General features: G+C 40.8%; 1 protein-coding gene and 1 pseudogene across 1 annotated transcript; both read left to right on the top strand.

The window, feature by feature from the left end:
• Positions 1-8,092: 8,092 nt before the first annotated feature.
• On the top strand, positions 8,093-13,223 carry LOC147967328 (uncharacterized). Its single transcript, XM_087525216.1, has 5 exons — positions 8,093-8,159; positions 9,162-9,412; positions 9,520-9,583; positions 10,937-11,052; positions 12,702-13,223. The coding sequence occupies exons 2-5, from the start codon at positions 9,185-9,187 to the stop codon at positions 12,768-12,770; spliced, it is 477 nt and encodes a 158-aa protein (XP_087381342.1). The 5' UTR covers positions 8,093-8,159; positions 9,162-9,184; the 3' UTR covers positions 12,771-13,223.
• LOC147967327 (uncharacterized) lies at positions 12,798-16,093 on the top strand (annotated as a pseudogene).
• Positions 16,094-17,164: the final 1,071 nt, after the last annotated feature.

The raw sequence follows: 17,164 nt of genomic DNA, 5'->3' as shown, positions 1-17,164 counted from the left end.
CGGGATACCATTTAGCATGACGGCCGTTTTTCCATATGAAAGAAGATCCTGAATCCAGGCTATAAATTTTGGTGGGAATCCATGGCAGCGTAGGATGGTGAGAATTGATTCCCAAGATAGTGAGTCAAAAGCTTTGGAGAAGTCAAGTTTAATGACCATGGTTGGGGCTTTTCGTGAATGGCAAGCACCAACGAGGTCCGCGGCGAAGACGAAATTGTCAGCGATGCATTGTCCCGGGATAAAGCCAGTCTGGTTTCCGTGGACAAGTAGAGGGACAAACGGTTTGAGTCTGTTGGTGAGTACTTTTGCGACTGCTTTGATGGGGCAATTCTGAAGAGAGATCGGTCGGTAGGCGTCAGGTGTATTTGAGAGTTCTTTTTTTTGGCAGCAAGATTAGGTGGGCTCTATTCAAGCATTCGGTTTGGGCAGAGAGGTTCTGGAAATCGGTCATAAAAGAGAAGATGTGGGTTTTAACTAGATTCCAGTATTTTTTTATAGAACTTGGGACCGAAGCCATCCGGACCAGGGCTAGCGAGGGAGTTCATTTGCATAAAAGCCTCTTTGATTTCTTCGATCGTAAAGGGAGTGTCTAGGTTGAGGAGTTGGGGTAGCGGGTGGGGGTAGTAATGTTGTGGTTGTAATGGGCATGTGTTGGTTGGAGGTGAGCCAAGGATGGAAGTGAAATGATCCCGAAGAATAGTTGCTTTTTGGTCATGTGAGTGGAACTCCGTCCCGTTAACGAGGGGAGAAGTTATGGTGTTTTTTCGTAGGCGCTGGGAGGCGGCAGCATGGAAGTATTGTGTGTTTTCCTCGCCGTGGATTGCGGCGCGAACTTTGCCACGTTGTTTCCAGAAGTTCATTTTTTCAGCTACAGCTAAATGAAGAGCCTCTGTGACGACACATCTCAGTCTGAATTCGGCCTTTGAGAGGGGCCTAGCTTCTTCTTTTAGATCAAGTAAATTTATAATATTTTTTGAAGCCTCTTCGCGGGAGTGGGCTGGGGATCGTGTTGAAGCCCAGTGCTTGAGAGAGCATCGAGTTTTTTTCAGGGCGTTTGACAGGGTTGCAGCTGAGTTTGATCGTTGTGCTGTGTGAGGTTTGGGGGCCCAACATTTTTGGACAATTTGATGACAGGCAGTGGCTTGTGTCCAGGAGGACTCGAAACGAAAATGGCGTGGCTTAGGCACATGGGTCTGGATGCGTAGGATTAGTGGGACGTGATCGGATGCGATGCGCGGTAGCGAGGCCAGGATTGTGTTGGGGAAACAGGTGTTCCAAAAAAGGTTAAAGAAGGCTCTGTCTAGTCGTTCTAAGGTTGGCGTCGATCGTTTGTTGGACCATGTAAACCTTCTATCTAGCAGGGGTAATTCGATAAGCGCTAGCTCGTTGATCGTGTTGTTGAAAGCATCGGCCTCTCGTTGGTGGAAATTTGGATTGTTTTTTTCGTGAGAGAACCGGAGAAGGTTGAAGTCTCCAACTATTAGCTAAGGTGTGTTGTCATCTTCCTTAATTGATTTTAGTTCGTCAAGAAAGGCTTGTTTGAGGTTATGGCATGCGGGTGCGTATATGTTAGTAAGGATGAAGGGGTGTGGGTGGGCGAGAGATGTGAGTTTAATAGAGGTGGCAAAGTTATAGCACTTTAATCATCTTGGTTAGCCCTCAGATTTGCAGTTGACAGCACTTTGATCATCTCAGTATCATGATTGGCTGATTGGGATGACGACGAAGCGGATCGAGAGGATGCTCAATGTGAATTATGGGTGGCAACTGGAACTGTCCACCCGCCCTGTTGATCGGACGAACGTAGCGTCTCAAATCTGCTAAGCCACGACTGTTGGGTGGGCTGGACCGAAAGCGTACGGGTAAGAAACAAAAAGAATAAAAACAAGAGAGAGAGAAAAAAAAGAGTGGGTGACGCCACTGATTTGGCCTGTTCGTTTTCTGGCCTAGGACCATTATTTTCTCTTGTTTTTCTTTTCTGTTTTAGCTTCTAGCTATTTTACAGTAATATCTTGCATGTTACTGTATTTTAAAGCACATTTGTATATCAGCATATCTGATTAGGCAATTTGATGGTTGCTACATGTTGATGATACTTGCAAATTAATTGTGCATGATGATTTCATGCGGGATATGTTGGGAAATATCCAATAGAGAATTTTGCTGAGTTTGCCGTTGATGGTATCAATCATCGAATCTGGCCGATGTAAAGATTAACTTGACGGCCTGGGATCTCAGTTCCCACAGAACCACACCCGCTCAGGGGCTCCAGCTATAGTCGCTATAGCAAAGTATGTTGCATTGCACTTTACTGCACCATGATCTATAAAAATAGAGTATCTCGTACTCTAGAGCTCTTTTGAAGAGGAATATGATCAATATGTGGTGATTATGATGCTTGAAGTGCGTAGGAAATGGACGCTTGTCCGACTCCATGAGTTGGAGTCTATGGTAGCATACAACTCTTATGTGCATCAAATCAAATAGTAGTTGAGATTCTGCAATATTGCAGTTCTGGATGTTGATCTCATCATGTAATGCTCTTTACTTTCAATCCTTCTATGAGGATTTGCGCTGAACAATATCGTTAGCGGTAAATGAAATTTGAGTTGTGATGAGAGTCAAAGTAAGAGTGGATCTGAAAAAGGGCAAAAGCCATTTCAAGGAGAATGACAAGGCCAACAACTCTGATGGTTGCTATAGGTGTGGCTGTATAACTCATTCGATTGCAAGAAAATGTGATACCTCCAAGCATTTGGTGGATAAATACATGCAATGAATTACAAGGGCAAAAGGCTCATGGGAACCAGTGTGAAGCTTGCTTCACTGGACATAGCAATAATTTCCCGATGGTTGAAAGTTCCTAGACGTACCTCGGGATGTGGGAACCAAGAGCATGCTCAGCAAAAGGAAGTTCCACTACTTAATATCGATGACATGCTAGTGGACTTCGCTACCAGTGATATACAATGTATATGTATTTCTATATGAGTTCAATCATATCTTGAAATTGGTTTCTTTCTCTATAGAAGCCTATTGGAATAATCCAATTGAGAAGAAAATGTGTTAGTAGAAACTGGGCCTACTAACATGATACTAAGGGAGATTAAGTATTTCCAGACTCTCGAGAAGAGTAGTGGAAACATCATGACAATTGTTGGTCGTGATGGGGTAATTATTGGTTCTGGTCAAGCCATAATTGCACTCCGCAGGGGTACTATATGATAATCATGGACGCATTCATGCATCAAGATTCTACTCGTACCTTGTTGAGTTTTAAGGATATTCGCAATGGTTTCTATGTTAAAACTCATATAATGAGTGAGGTTGGAAGCCTACTCATGACTCAACAAAAAGGATTTGAATGAAATCCTAGAGTAAATGCTTCTCTATATTGTGGATTGTATTATACATACATTAAATTGGATACGCATTGGCGTATAAGATAATTTTATAGAATCTTGAGAAGTTCAAGATACGGCATGATTGCCTTGGTCATCCTGGTATTGGAAGGATGAGAAAATTATTGATGGTTCAATTGGACACAATCTAACAGTGTGAATTATCCAAATTGATTGAATTATGTATGCACGATGTGTGCAAACTAGGAAACTGATCGCAAGGCCATCTTATCTCATGAAAGAGGATGAGCCACTAGATTTCCTTGGATAGGATATATATATATATATATATATATATATATATATATAGGGTCGCGCTATTCGTCATTCTGAGTGAGGAATAGTTATTCTTCATCCTTCCTTATTTTACTATCAATGCATCGTAATTTTACGTTCCGTAAGTTTATATCTTATTTCCGACGCAAAAAAAGACCGTAAGAAAATATATAATCACCGTAAAAAATATTTTATGTTATGTAAAATTACAAACGTAAAAACATAGTCTAAAATACACATAAACTGCAAATTTTCTTGTCTTATGACCTATATTTTTATATTTTATGTCAAATTTTACGTAATTAATCAATAAGAATGTAACTATTTGAATTCGAAACGTAATTTAATTATGAAATGATCGTAAGATTACCTCGAGTGAAGAATAACTTATTCTGCATCCTGGATGATGAATAGTAACACTATATATATATATATATAGGGTCGCGCTATTCGTCACCCTGGGTGAGGAATAGTTATTATTCATCCTCCTCTATTTTACGATCAATGCACCGTAATTTTACGTTCCGTAAGTTTTGTCTTATTTCCGACATAAAAAGGGACCATAAGAAAATTTGTATATCACCGTAAAAAATATTTTATGTTATGTAAAATTACAAACGTAAAAACATAGTCTAAAATACACATAAACTGCAAATTTTCTTGTCTTATGACCTATATTTTTATTTTTTTATGTCAAATTTTATGTAATTAATCAATAGGAATGTAACTATTTGAATTCGAAACGTAATTTAGTTATGAAATGATCGTAAGATTACCTCAGATAAGAATAACTTATTCTGCACCCTGGGTGATGAATAGTAACACTATATATATATATATAGGAAAATGGTTGTGTACTCCTGGGAATACGTATTCCCGCTTCTCATATATCACATAGATGAATCTTTTATACCACTTTATTATTATTAATATACTTCATTAGTAATTATTAGATACCCCAAAATGAGTTCCATGAAAAAATTCATGTGAGTCTACATATTTTTAAATGTTTACGTATATACTGATATGTTTGTACGTGAAAAAGGTATATTATAAAAAGTACATCACATATGATATTTTTTTCAACAAAACTCGTATTGGAGTATCTTAGAATATTTAATGAAGTATATTGAGAATAATAAAGAGGTATAATTAATGCGTATATGAGGTATATTGAGAATGTGAGTACAGAGTACAGAAAAGGAGTCTTTTATATATATATATATATATATATATATATATATATATATATATATATATAGGGTCGCGCTATTTGTCACCCCGGGTGAGGAATAATAGTTATTCTTCACCCCCTCTCTATTTTGACGTCAATGCACCGTATTTTTACGTTTCGTAAATTTTTTCTTATTTCATACATAAAAAGAGAACGTAAGAAAATATGTACTCGTCGTAAAAATATTTTATGTTACCTAAAATTACGAACGTAAAAACATAGTGTAAAACATACATAAAATGCGATATTTCTGTTTTTATAACCTATTTTTTTATTTTCCTATACAAAATTTTACGTAGTGAATCAATATGAATATAACTATTTGTATTCCAAACGTAATTTATTTATGAAGCGATTGTAATATTAGCTCGGATGAAGAATAATGTATTATGCACACTGGGTGAAGAATTATTGCTATGTCCAGTGAAGCAAGCTTCACACTGGTTCCCATGAGCCTTTTGCCCTTGTAATTCATTGCATGCATTTATCCACCAAATGCTTAGCTTCACACTGGTTCCGGCATTAGGGGGAGATAATAACCACATTGAATGCCAGGAAATAGAATGAGATGTGAATAGACATCTTGTCCTTAGGTTCACGTATGAATGAGTCTGAACTGGAGGTTCAGAAGATTATCAATTTGCAAATTATCGCAAATAATCTGTCAGTTGCATTTACTAAGTATATAGGTGTCACAAAGTAAAATGTTCCCATAGTGAATGTGTCAGAGAGAGTGGATGTGACCCATAGGTCCACTCGGCCACCGATGAGGGGGAGGAATCTGGACACAAGAGGACAAGGCTTCATGAAAGCGTCCAAGGGGAATGAGGAATCCTCAAACAGTAAATGCATGTCAACTTCATGTTGATATTCAACCAAGGGTTGAAGGACACCTGAAGGATGTTGGACACATCCAAGACCCAGCATGAGTGTGCACACAAATATTGGTGCTGGGACATCGGAAGACCTTGACTCAATTGTTGTGGGAAATCACGAAGAGTCAAAAAGGTAATCATGAAATATCCACTATCTATATGGATTTGGAAGAATCATATAATAAAGACTACATTATGTCAACATTTATTTCTCCTCGAGAATTGCAAAAGACCTTAAATTGGATCTACAACTTAAGTCCATGCATGGCTGAGTGTCTTGGGCGCTCTGATTGGTCCAAGGGAAGGCATCAATTGAGGAGGCACTCGCTCTAAAGAAGAGGGGGTATTGACCTGATCAGTAATACACACTCCTCTGAATTTGTTCTCTGAGGGAGCAAATGGGTTTTGTTCATGTAAGGAACGAAAACAATGAGGTGGTGAGACATGAAGCGGGGCTTGTAGCACAGGTGTTTGCGCAGAAACCCGTCATCGTTTATGATGAACCATATTCTCCTGTTATGAGTGGATTAACGTTCCGATATTTTATATCACTGGCAGTGAATAACGAATTTGTATATCCTACCGATGGATGTTGTGACTGCATAGTTGTATGAGTCACTTAATTCGGATATCTATGATAGTTCCTAAGGGAATGGAGATTCCGAGTTTAATCACAACATGTGTTGCGTAAAGCTTCAAAAATCATTTATGGCTTGATGTAGTCGGTAATGATGTGGTAGAACCGACTAAGTGAGTTCCTTTATTAGAAGGTTACTCAAACATTGATGATTGTTCATCTATGTTCATCAAGAAATCCAAAGAGGGATTTTGTACAATTTCTGTATAAATTCATGATCTGAGTATCATTGGAGCTACATGAGAGATACATGATACAATCATATCATCTTAAGACGGAGTGTAAGATGCAAGATTTGGTTGAGACCAAACATTGCTTGAGTTTGGAACTTGAGTGTATTCCTTTGGGAATACTTGTTCATTAGTCCACATTTATCCAAAAGGATGTTGAAAGTTCAACATGGATAAGTCATATCCATCAAAGAACTATGGTTTTGAGATCTCTGAATTACTAGAGATAAGGACCCATTAAGCCCTAACGAAAGTGATGAAGAGATATTCGGACGTGAGTTTCCATATCACGGTGCAATGAGAGCACTGGTGTATCTAGCAAACTGCATCAGGCCTGGTATGTCATTAGCAGTGACTTTATTGGCTAGATACAATGCATCACTGATTTAAAAGGCATTGGGCTGGTGTGAAGAATGTTTTTAGATATCTTCTGGACACCATAGATCTTGGTTTGTTCTATAAGAAAAATCAAGATATGACCATGGTTGGATATAGTGATGTTGGGTATATATTTCATCCCCATAATCCTAGATCACAGACTGGTTTTTGTCTCCTTGAATGAAGGTGCGAACTTCTCTTGGAAGTCGAGAAGAAAAACTTTAGTGGCTGCATCCACTAATCATTCTGAATGTATGAAGCAACGTCTGAATCTGTTTAGCTTCACAGAATGATGAACTTTGTTGAAAGTTCGGGCAGGTTTGATTGATAGGGCTCACCCACCATTATCCATGAAGATAATGTTGTTTGTATTACATAGATGCAGACAGGTTATAAAGAGCAATATTGCAAAGTATATTACTCCGAAAGTATTTTCTTCCTCATGAGTTGAAAAGTGGGAAGATAAATATTTTGGAAGCAAAGTCATATGTGATCTTTGTGATATGTTCACAAAGTCTTTACCAAGTTGTTCATTCCATAAATATGTTAATGGAATTGGTATGCGATGACTATGTTATTTTCAAGGTTCAGGGGGAGTGCACTCCTGAACGCTAACGTGTTCGAGATTTTCGGATCTTCTGTATTGCACTCTTTTCCTTTATGAGTTTTTCCTGAATGGTTTCTCATGAAAGGTTTTTAATGAGGCAATAATAATACAAACATTTTAATATATCATTTTCTCCTTATTTTCCTACTGGATTTTTGGAAGGAGTTTTTGATGGCATATTATGTATACCTTCTCATATTTTTCTCACAGAGTTTTTGGAGGAGCATTTTTCAAGATGTTGATTCTATATAGTCAATGCGGAGATTAGGAGGAGTGTTAGGAATTAATCATATTAAATTAATGGGATAATCTCCTTCTGTAACAAACGTGCGGTTAGTACGTGCTAACCGTCGCGTCCCTCTCTCCCGCCTGTTGCAAGGAACACGTCGTTCCGGATGCATCCCTTCGGGGCATATAAATTGTAAGGACATCATCATCAATAATAGAGAGATGGTTACTATTCATTCATTTTGTTTTCTATCAATCTTAGCAGCTTGAACAACGCAAACGACAAGCATACTGTTAGTGATGTTTTTTGGCCTTTTGTATTCAGTCTCTTGGCATTCTCCTGTAGCCTTTTGGCATCCTCATGTATGTGTATATATGGTTGGCTTTGGCCTCATAAATAATACAAGTTGCTATTCTCCACATAATATTAGAGCTTTAGGTATTTTTTCGCACGCGCAACTCGTGCTCTCCCGATCCAATCTCCTACATGCCCGCTGTTGCTTTGTTTTCCGTCGGCCCGTGATTCTGTTGTTGCCTGCATTCATCTCCAGCTAAAGGAGCTTCACATCCAGCTGCTGTGTGGAATCCAGTGTTTTCAGCGCTGTGTGTTAGATCCCATCGGACTTGGTCCCGATCGATCCAGCCGCTCGTTCCTCCTCCAAGGTCGTCTCCTGTTGCTCGCCCCATCAGCACCGCTGCCCTTCCGGCCGCACGTCGCTCCTCCGTCCGCGGCCGCCTGACGCCCTCCCGCTTCGGCCGCCCGGCGCCCCTTCGTCCGCGGCCGCCGGCGCCCCTCCAGCTTCAGCCGCCCGGCGCCCCCGTCCGCGGCCACCCGACGTCCCTCTGACTCCGGCTGCTACCCACCACCGGCCCCTTCCGCTCGTCAATGCCGGCAGCCCGTCTTGCCTCGCTCGTGGCTCCCTGCCGAGCTGGTGGTCCTGACGCGGGTCACCGTCTCCACCCACCAGTCGCGAAGCCCGGCTGATTGAGGTCCCCTGCTGCTCGAGGTTCGACCTCTGCCGTGGGCCTTTTGTCTCCTGGTCGGATCGCTGCCACTGTTTTCTGCGTGATTGACTTTCGTCTGCGTGAATTGATTATATACCAAAAAATGTCAGAAGAGGAGCATCATGTCTTCGACATCATTGGGCTATGTCGCCGTTCCACGCTATCCAGTGATCTTTGACACTTTAGCTACATTTCAGTCAGTTGACTTTTTAATTTAGGTTCAGTCGATTTTCTGGTCGTTGGATGTTGCTTTTAGATTTGTGATGTTTTATGCATTTTCTGTTTCGCAGTTGGGCCTGGTGGAATCGACTGAATGTTGTTTTGGGTCAATCGAAACTGCTCTTGGGCTCGTTATCCCTCGCGGGCGCCCGTTATCTTTGGCCCGTTTACACAGGCTGGCAGCCCAGACTGGCGGGGGATGCCGAGCGTCGGCTCTGCTGTCTTGTCTCCTCGCTTCTCGCAACCTGTCAGCCACTTTCCCCTCGCCGCTTCAGTCTCTCGTCTCCGTCAGTGTCCTCTGCTCTTCCTCCATAGAGCTAGGGTACCTCCTCTATTGTCTCTTCATCTTAGCTCATGTTAGATCTGCTCTGGTTTCTGAACAGTCTAAGGTGCTTCTTTTTTATATTTCTCTTGCTGTTGTGTTTTCAGGATTTGCATCTTGAAGATTTCCATGGTTCAGGGATCTGCTGTTGGTGTATCTGCTCTTTCCCAGGTATTTTTCTTTTTCTTGAATCTTCTTTCTGTATTGTATTTTGTTGCTAGTAAGAGTAGTATGGTTTGGGTTTGTTGTAGTGTGTTTCTCTGTTCTTCAGATTTGCTCCAATGTTTGCAAGGTTAGGTTCTTTTGTTTTTGTTGTAGAATGAGTAGATGGTTAAGGTTCTTGTTTATCATTACTCGGCCATGGTTTTTGTATTCTTCAGATTTGCCCTATTTTTTGTCTGGTTAGGGTTTATTCAGATTAGTGTGTTTAGGGTTCTTTGTCTATCATGCTTCGATTAGGCTGTTTTTGTAGTGTTTAGATTTGCTCTAATCTTTGACTGGTTAGGGCTTCTTCCGATTTGCTCTAATTTGTGTTTGTTAAGGGTTATTTGGTTTATCTTTTGGTAGAAAGGTCAAATCTTTTGTGTGTATATTGCTAATCTAATGCTATTTTCTAGGTTATGTGATATTAGGTTTTTAACTATCCTTATTTCTTAGCTTTTTAGTATGCCGATGCTTTGTAGTTTTGGTTTCTGTATATAAAGGTATGTTTGTTCAGACTTCTTGTTAGTATACCGATGATTGTATAGCATGTCTGTATTTGTAGTATTTTTGTTCTTTTCATAGTCTGATGTATGCTGTTAAACTCCCCTTTTATATTTGCTTTAGTCTGCTTCAGTAATTTACGTAGACTTTTTAGGTTTATAGTTTTATCTGCTTTAGTACTGTGTGTGCAAATTTAATATAACAGATATACAGTTAAGTGTATGCCTAATACTGCATTAGTACTGTTTTTCAAGTTCTTTAGTGGTGCATTTTTTGTTACTTGAACATTTGCAGTAATCACTATGCTATTGAGATTGATATGTACATAACAAATGCCTCTGATTTTTATAGTTAAGTGATAATGCTTAGTGATGCATGAGTTCAGTATTCAAGCTTTTTAGCGATGTACGTTTTTGTTTCTTGAATCTTTGCAGTAATAGCATGCTGATGTGCTATTATAAGATATGAATTTTTTGTTTATCTGTATGGTATAATTCCACTTTTACTATTGAGTAATGTATGCAAGTTTAGTTTCATGATTATGCAATTTCTATAGGAAGTTTAGTTTCATGATTATGCAAGTTTAGTTTCATGATCATGAATTATAGGAAGTTTCTTGACTTTTTTGAAGATATATGGATGTAGTAGGAATTAATTCTTGATTTTTCTTTTTCATGTCCATTATAGTCTGTACTATAATTAAAATGTTTTTTTTATGTTTTATAGTTACTCTAGGTTGTTCAATTTTTCTTATCCCCTGTTGGCTAATTAGATAAATTTCCCTTTTTATTTTAGCTTTTTATTTTTTTTCCTGTGTAGCTATGGTTTGCCCCGTATGTCGTTCTCCGGGTGCTCCGTGCCCCCCATTTGTGGTCCCTGAAGTAGTCCCCGAAGTGTTTGATGTTGTGCTTGATGAGGATTGCTTCAGGTGGATGGTAAGTTCTATTAATCATTTATTTATACCTTTATTTTCTTGTAGATATCAATCTATCTGTGTGTGCTTACTTAGCCACTGCATTTCTTTTGTGTAATCAAGGCTATTATGAAGCTTTGTGTATTTTAGGGCTTGGTCCCAATCTCATGTCTACTTTGTCTTTTGTTTCTAGTTGTATTAATCATTTTTTTATAGGTTGACTTTCTTGCATGATCTAAAATAGTTGATATAGATCAATTCATGCATTTTTTGAGTGATATTGATGAATGTAATGAGGTTCTTTGTATTCCATATAGCTTGAATTCTTTTGTAGATATAAATGTATCTGCTTCCCATAAGAACACAAAAAATTCATGTATGTATCACTATGGTTATAATAAAAGTTGCATTTGAAAAATGTGTGCAAGTTTAGTATTTTCAACATGCAATTTTTTATACTTATTGTAGCATGTTGCTATTTTGCAACAAGTGCAAGTCTAGTTCTATGGATGTGCAAATTTAGTTTCTATGTTTTTGTTTTTTTGAAATCTGCATTTATGGTGGGTGTTCTGCCATTGACAGTAGTTTAACAAATTATAGTACCAGCAGGGGGAACATGCATGTTATGCTTATGTTTTTTTGTAAATATGCATGCATGCTTGTTCTATAGTTCTTTTTGATGTTGCTATTCGACAGAGCAAGTACACGCTTAGACCATTGATTTATGCAAATTTATTTCATTCATGCAGTAGGTCTATTTATGAATTCCGCCTTTAGGGAGGTGTTCTGCCTTTAGCTGTAGTACAAATTCAAGTTGTACATGTCACATCATGAAACATCATGTAAACAACTAAATGTTCATGACATGACAAGAATAATTTTGCGACAATTTTTGCAGTATTTAAATTACATCCTGAACAAAATTGCACTCATGGCATTTAGAGTAAACAACTTCTACTAGTACATCCTGAATTATTTTTTGTCTGTCCCTACGTTTCCATGCTAGTAGTACTTGCTTTTGAACAAGGAATGCTAGTATATTTCTCTGACTTTGCAAATTTAGTTCCTATATTGATCTCTAAAATTCTGCTTCCAGGGAAGTGTTCTGCTTGTAATTCTACTTTAACAATTTTAGTAGAACCAGCTTTAAATGGTGTGGTTATCTCTCTGCAAGTATGCATGAATGCTAATTCCACAGTACTACAGTTCTAGCATGTTGCTATTTGGCTACAAGTGCAAGTCCAGTTGTATGAATATGCAAATTAAGTTTCTATGTTATTTTTTTAATCTTCTTTTAGGGCGGTGTTCTGCCATTGACTATACTTGAACAAATCATAGTACCAACAATTACAAGCCAAGATGTAGTAGAAGCTTAGACCTTTGTAATATGGACATTTTTTCATTCATGCAGTAGTTTTTTCTGGACTCTGCCTTTAGGTAGGTGTTCTTCCATTACCTGTAGTACAAATTCAGACATGAAAATTATTGACATGAAAAATATACTATGATATTGAAGTTGTACATCATACATCATGACACAAAGATGACAAAATGGCAGGACGCCACTAATCCTGTAGTTTCCTTCCTTTTTTTCCTTTTGCTTTTCCTTTAGATATTTCTGAGCTTTGGATTGGATCTGAAACTTCATCCATTTGTGTGCTGGTGTTGTAGAATTTTGGGGGATCGGAGGAGAAAGAGGTAGGAAGGAAGAAGATCTATGGAGACATCACAAGTACATGAGCGCATCTGATCTTTCTTGTTCCATTCATGGCGGCGGCTGTGTTGCTGATCGGGAAAGGAGGAGGAAGGAAGAAGACCAGTTGTTTTGAGTGTTGTGGGTTTGGTTTCTTAGAGGGTTCAGGCCCGTTTCAGTTTCGGGCTGGAAAAAAGGCAGCAGGCTCTAACAGAAGTTTTTCCACCGATGGATCTGTTTCTCGGTTTCCTGGGCTGATCGACTGACCCTAGTTTTGGGTCAGTCAATTTTCTGCTTTGTTCTTTTGTTTTCTTCTTTGGAACTAATCGACTGACCACATTGTACGCTCAGTCGATTGACCTGTAGCCGCTCCCGATCTTTGATGGTGCTAACTATGCTGAGTTTGCTACCTTTATGCGCATTCACATGCATGGCCTTCGTTTATGGGGAGTTCTTTCCGGCGAGGTTCCTTGTCCTCAGCGTCCAGTTCCTTCTGTGGCTCCTATTCCACCGCCACCTCCACCGGATCTTGGCGCAGATGCTTCTGATGATGATATGGCTGCAGCTCGGGTTGCTGCTGATGATGCGGTCGCTGCTTATGACCAGCAGGTCGCGGTTTATTCGGATGCTCTTTCCATTTATCGTGACGATCTGACTGCTTATACTCAGTGGTGTGATGATGATGCTCGTGCTGCGGCTGTCCTTACTTCCAGTGTTTTACCACAGTTTGCATTTGAGTTTATGGGCCTCAGTACTGTGTTTGAGATGTGGACTCGTCTTCGTCAGCGCTATCAGCCCTCTGGTGATGCTCTCTACTTGTCTGTGGTACGTCAGGAGCATGCTCTTCAGCAGGGAGACTCCACTATTGATGAGTTCTACACTCAAAGTTCTGCTATATGGCGCCAGCTTGACAACCTTCACACTGCTGTTTGTGGCACTTATGCGTGTTGCCAGACTGTGAGGTCCGACTTGGAGTTTCAGCGTGTCTATGAGTTTCTGTCACGGCTCCGTGGAGAGTTTGAGCCTTGATACGTATAATTTTTGATTGCTCCATGCTACTTTATCTACTGTTTTGGACTATATTGGGCTTTATTTTCCAATTTTATATTATTTTTGGGACTAACCTATTAACCGGAGGCCCAGCCCAGAATTGCTGTTTTTTTGCCTATTTCAGTATTTCGAGGAAACAGAATATCAAACGGAGTCCAAACGGAATGAAACCTTCGGGAACGTGATCTTCTCACCGAACGTGATCCAGGAGACTTGGACCCTACTCCAAGAAGTTTCCGGGGAGGTCACGAGGGTGGAGGGCGCGCCCCCCCTGCCTCGTGGGCCCTCGGAGCTCCACCGGCGTGCTCCTTCCTCCTATATATACCTACGTACCCCCATTAGACCAAAGACGGAGCCAAAAACCTAATTTCACCGCCGCAACTTCCTATATCCACGAGATCCCATCTTAGGGCCTGTTCCGGTGCTCTGCCGGAGAGGGCATCCATCACGGAGGGCTTCTACATCAACACCATAGCCCTTCCGATGAAGTGTGAGTAGTTTACTTCAGACCTTCGGGTCCATAGCTAGTAGCTAGATGGCTTCTTCTCACTTTTTGGATCTCAATACAATGTTCTCCCCCTCTCTCATGGAGATCTATTCGATGTAATCTTCTTTTTGCGGTGTGTTTGTTGAGACCGATGAATTGTGGGTTTATGATCCGACTTATCTATGAATAATATTTGAATCTTCTCCGAATTCTTTTATGTATGATTGAGTTATCTTTGCAAGTCTCTTTGAATTATCCGTTTGGTTTGGCCAACTAGATTGGTAGTTCTTGCAATGGGAGAAGTGCTTAGCTTTGGGTTCAATCTTGTGGTGTCCTTACTCAGTGACAGAAAGAGTTGCAAGGCACGTATTGTATTGTTGCCATCGAGGATGACAAGATGGGGTATTTATCATATTGCATGAATTTATTCCTCTACATCATGTCATCTTGCTTAAGGCGTTACTCTGTTTTTAACTTAATACTCTAGATGCATGCTGGATAGCGGTCGATGAGTGGAGTAATAATAGTAGATGCAGGCAGGAGTCGGTCTACTTGTCATGGACGTGATGCCTATATACATGATCATACCTAGATAACCTCATAACTATGCTAAATTCTATCAATTGCTCAACAGTAATTTGTTCACCCACCGTAGAATCTCTATGCTCTTGAGAGAAGCCACTAGTGAAACCTATGGCCCCCGGGTCTATTCTCATCATATCAATCTCCATTACTTTATTTTACTTGTTTTGCTTTTACTTTTCACTTTGCGTCTTTATACCAAAAATACCAAAAATATTATCTCTATCAGATCTCACTCTCGTAAGTGACCGTGAAGGGATTGACAACCCCTAAGCGTTGGTTGCGAGTTGCTACCGTTTTGTGCAGGTACGAGGGACTCCCGCGTGACCTCCTACTGGATTGATACCTTGGTTCTCAAAAACTGAGGGAAATACTTACGCTACTGTGCTGCATCACCCCCTCCTCTTCGGGGAAAACCAACGCTAGCTCGAGAGGTAGCAAGCCTCGACGTGCTCAGTTGTTTGCTCGCGGTCGTGTTCCTATTTCTGAGGTACTTGCTGAGCTTTGTGCTGATGAGACTCGGCTCGGTGGTGCTGGGTTGCTTCAGGTTCCCTCTGTGTTTGCTACTCGAACTGCTGCTCCATCCGTGATTTCTCGCACCAATGCCCCATCGCTACTGCCCACTCCTAGTAGTGAGGGTCACTCTCATGAGGGTCGCTCTCGTCCTCGTACTCATTGCAGCTACTGCAACAGGGATGGTCACCCCGAGTCTGATTGCTTCAAGAAGAAGCGTGATATGCGTAACAGGGAGCGCAATTCTTCTTCTGAGACTCGTGCTTCTTCATTGACGTCATCTACTGTCTCCTTGACTGAGCAGGATATTGTGAAGCTTAAGCGTGTACTTGCTGCTTCAGGTTCTTCGACGGGTACTGCAGGCTCTGTGATTGGTGCTTCCAGTGCTGAGCGGACACCATCTACACAGTTAGGTACATCCCAATGGGTTCTGGATTCTGGAGCTTCATTTCATATGTCTTCCGATTCTTCTATCTTGTCCTCTCTTAGATCTCTTGATCTTCCTATTAATGTTCTTACAGCAGATGGTACTTCTCTTCTTGTGGCTAGTCGAGGGACTCTTTCCACTTCTTCCTTTTATGTTCCAGATGTTTCTCATGTTCCTCGCCTTACCATGAATCTATTTTCCGCGAGTCAGCTTACTGATTCTGGTTGTCGTGTCATTCTTGATGTTGATTCTTGCACAATCCAGGATCGTCACACGAAGGCTGTGGTTGGAGCTGGCCCTCGCCGCCGTGATTCTCAGGGACTTTGGGAGTTAGACTGGCTTCATGTTCCTTCCACTGCCACCACACCCGCCAGTACATCTGCCTTCGCCGTTTCAGCTGTCAGCTCCTTCCAGCAGTGGCATCATCGACTTGGTCACCTTTGTGGTTCTCGACTATCATCTTTAGTTCGTCGTGGTCTTCTGGGGGCCTGTCTCAGGAGATGTCTCCTTACACTGTCAGGGTTGTAGGTTGGGTAAACAGATTCAGTTACCTTATCCTACTAGTGAGTCGGTGTCTCAGCGCCCTTTTGATTTAGTACATTCAGATGTATGGGGCCCGGCTCCCTTCGCTTTCAAAGGGGGTCATCAATACTATATTATTTTTATAGATGATTTCTCCCGCTACACTTGGCTTTACTTTATGTCTTCTCGTAGTGAGGTTCTCACTATTTATAAGCATTTTGCTGCCATGGTTCACACTCAGTTCTCTACACATATCCGTGTGTTCCGTGCTGATTCTGCTGGAGAGCATATCTCTAAAATGTTGCGTGGTTTTCTTGCCGAGCAGGGTACTATTGCTCAGTTCTCTTGTCCTGGTGCTCACGCTCAGAATGGCGTGGCTGAGCGCAAACATGGTCACCTTCTTGAGACAGCTCGTGCGATGATGATTGCCGCCTCTCTTCCGCCTCATTTTTGGGCTGAGGCTGTCTCTACTGCCACATATCTCATAAACATTCAACCTTCATCTGCTCTGCAGGGTGGCATTCCTTTTGATCATCTTTTTGATCATTCTCCGGATTATTCGGCACTTAGGTTGTTTGGTTGTGTTTGCTATGTTCTCTTGGCCCCATGAGAATGCACCAAACTGACCGCTCAGTCAGTCGAGTGTGTTTTTCTAGACTATAGTGATGAGCATAAGGGTTACCACTATTGGGATCCAGTTGGTCGTTGGATGCGTATTTCTCGGGACGTGACTTTTGACGAGTCTCGTTCATTCTACCCGCGACCATACTCCTCGACTTTTTCAGTAGAGGATATCTCTTTTCTCACGTTTCCTAAAAAACCTCCCTCTGTGCCTAGTATTCCTATTCATTGTCATGCTG

The sequence above is a fragment of the Triticum urartu genome, chromosome 5A (assembly GCF_056163025.1).
Source record: "Triticum urartu cultivar PI428250 chromosome 5A, HENAU_Tu73, whole genome shotgun sequence".
NCBI lineage: Eukaryota > Viridiplantae > Streptophyta > Magnoliopsida > Poales > Poaceae > Triticum > Triticum urartu.
This window is presented reverse-complemented; position numbering and strand designations above follow the sequence as displayed.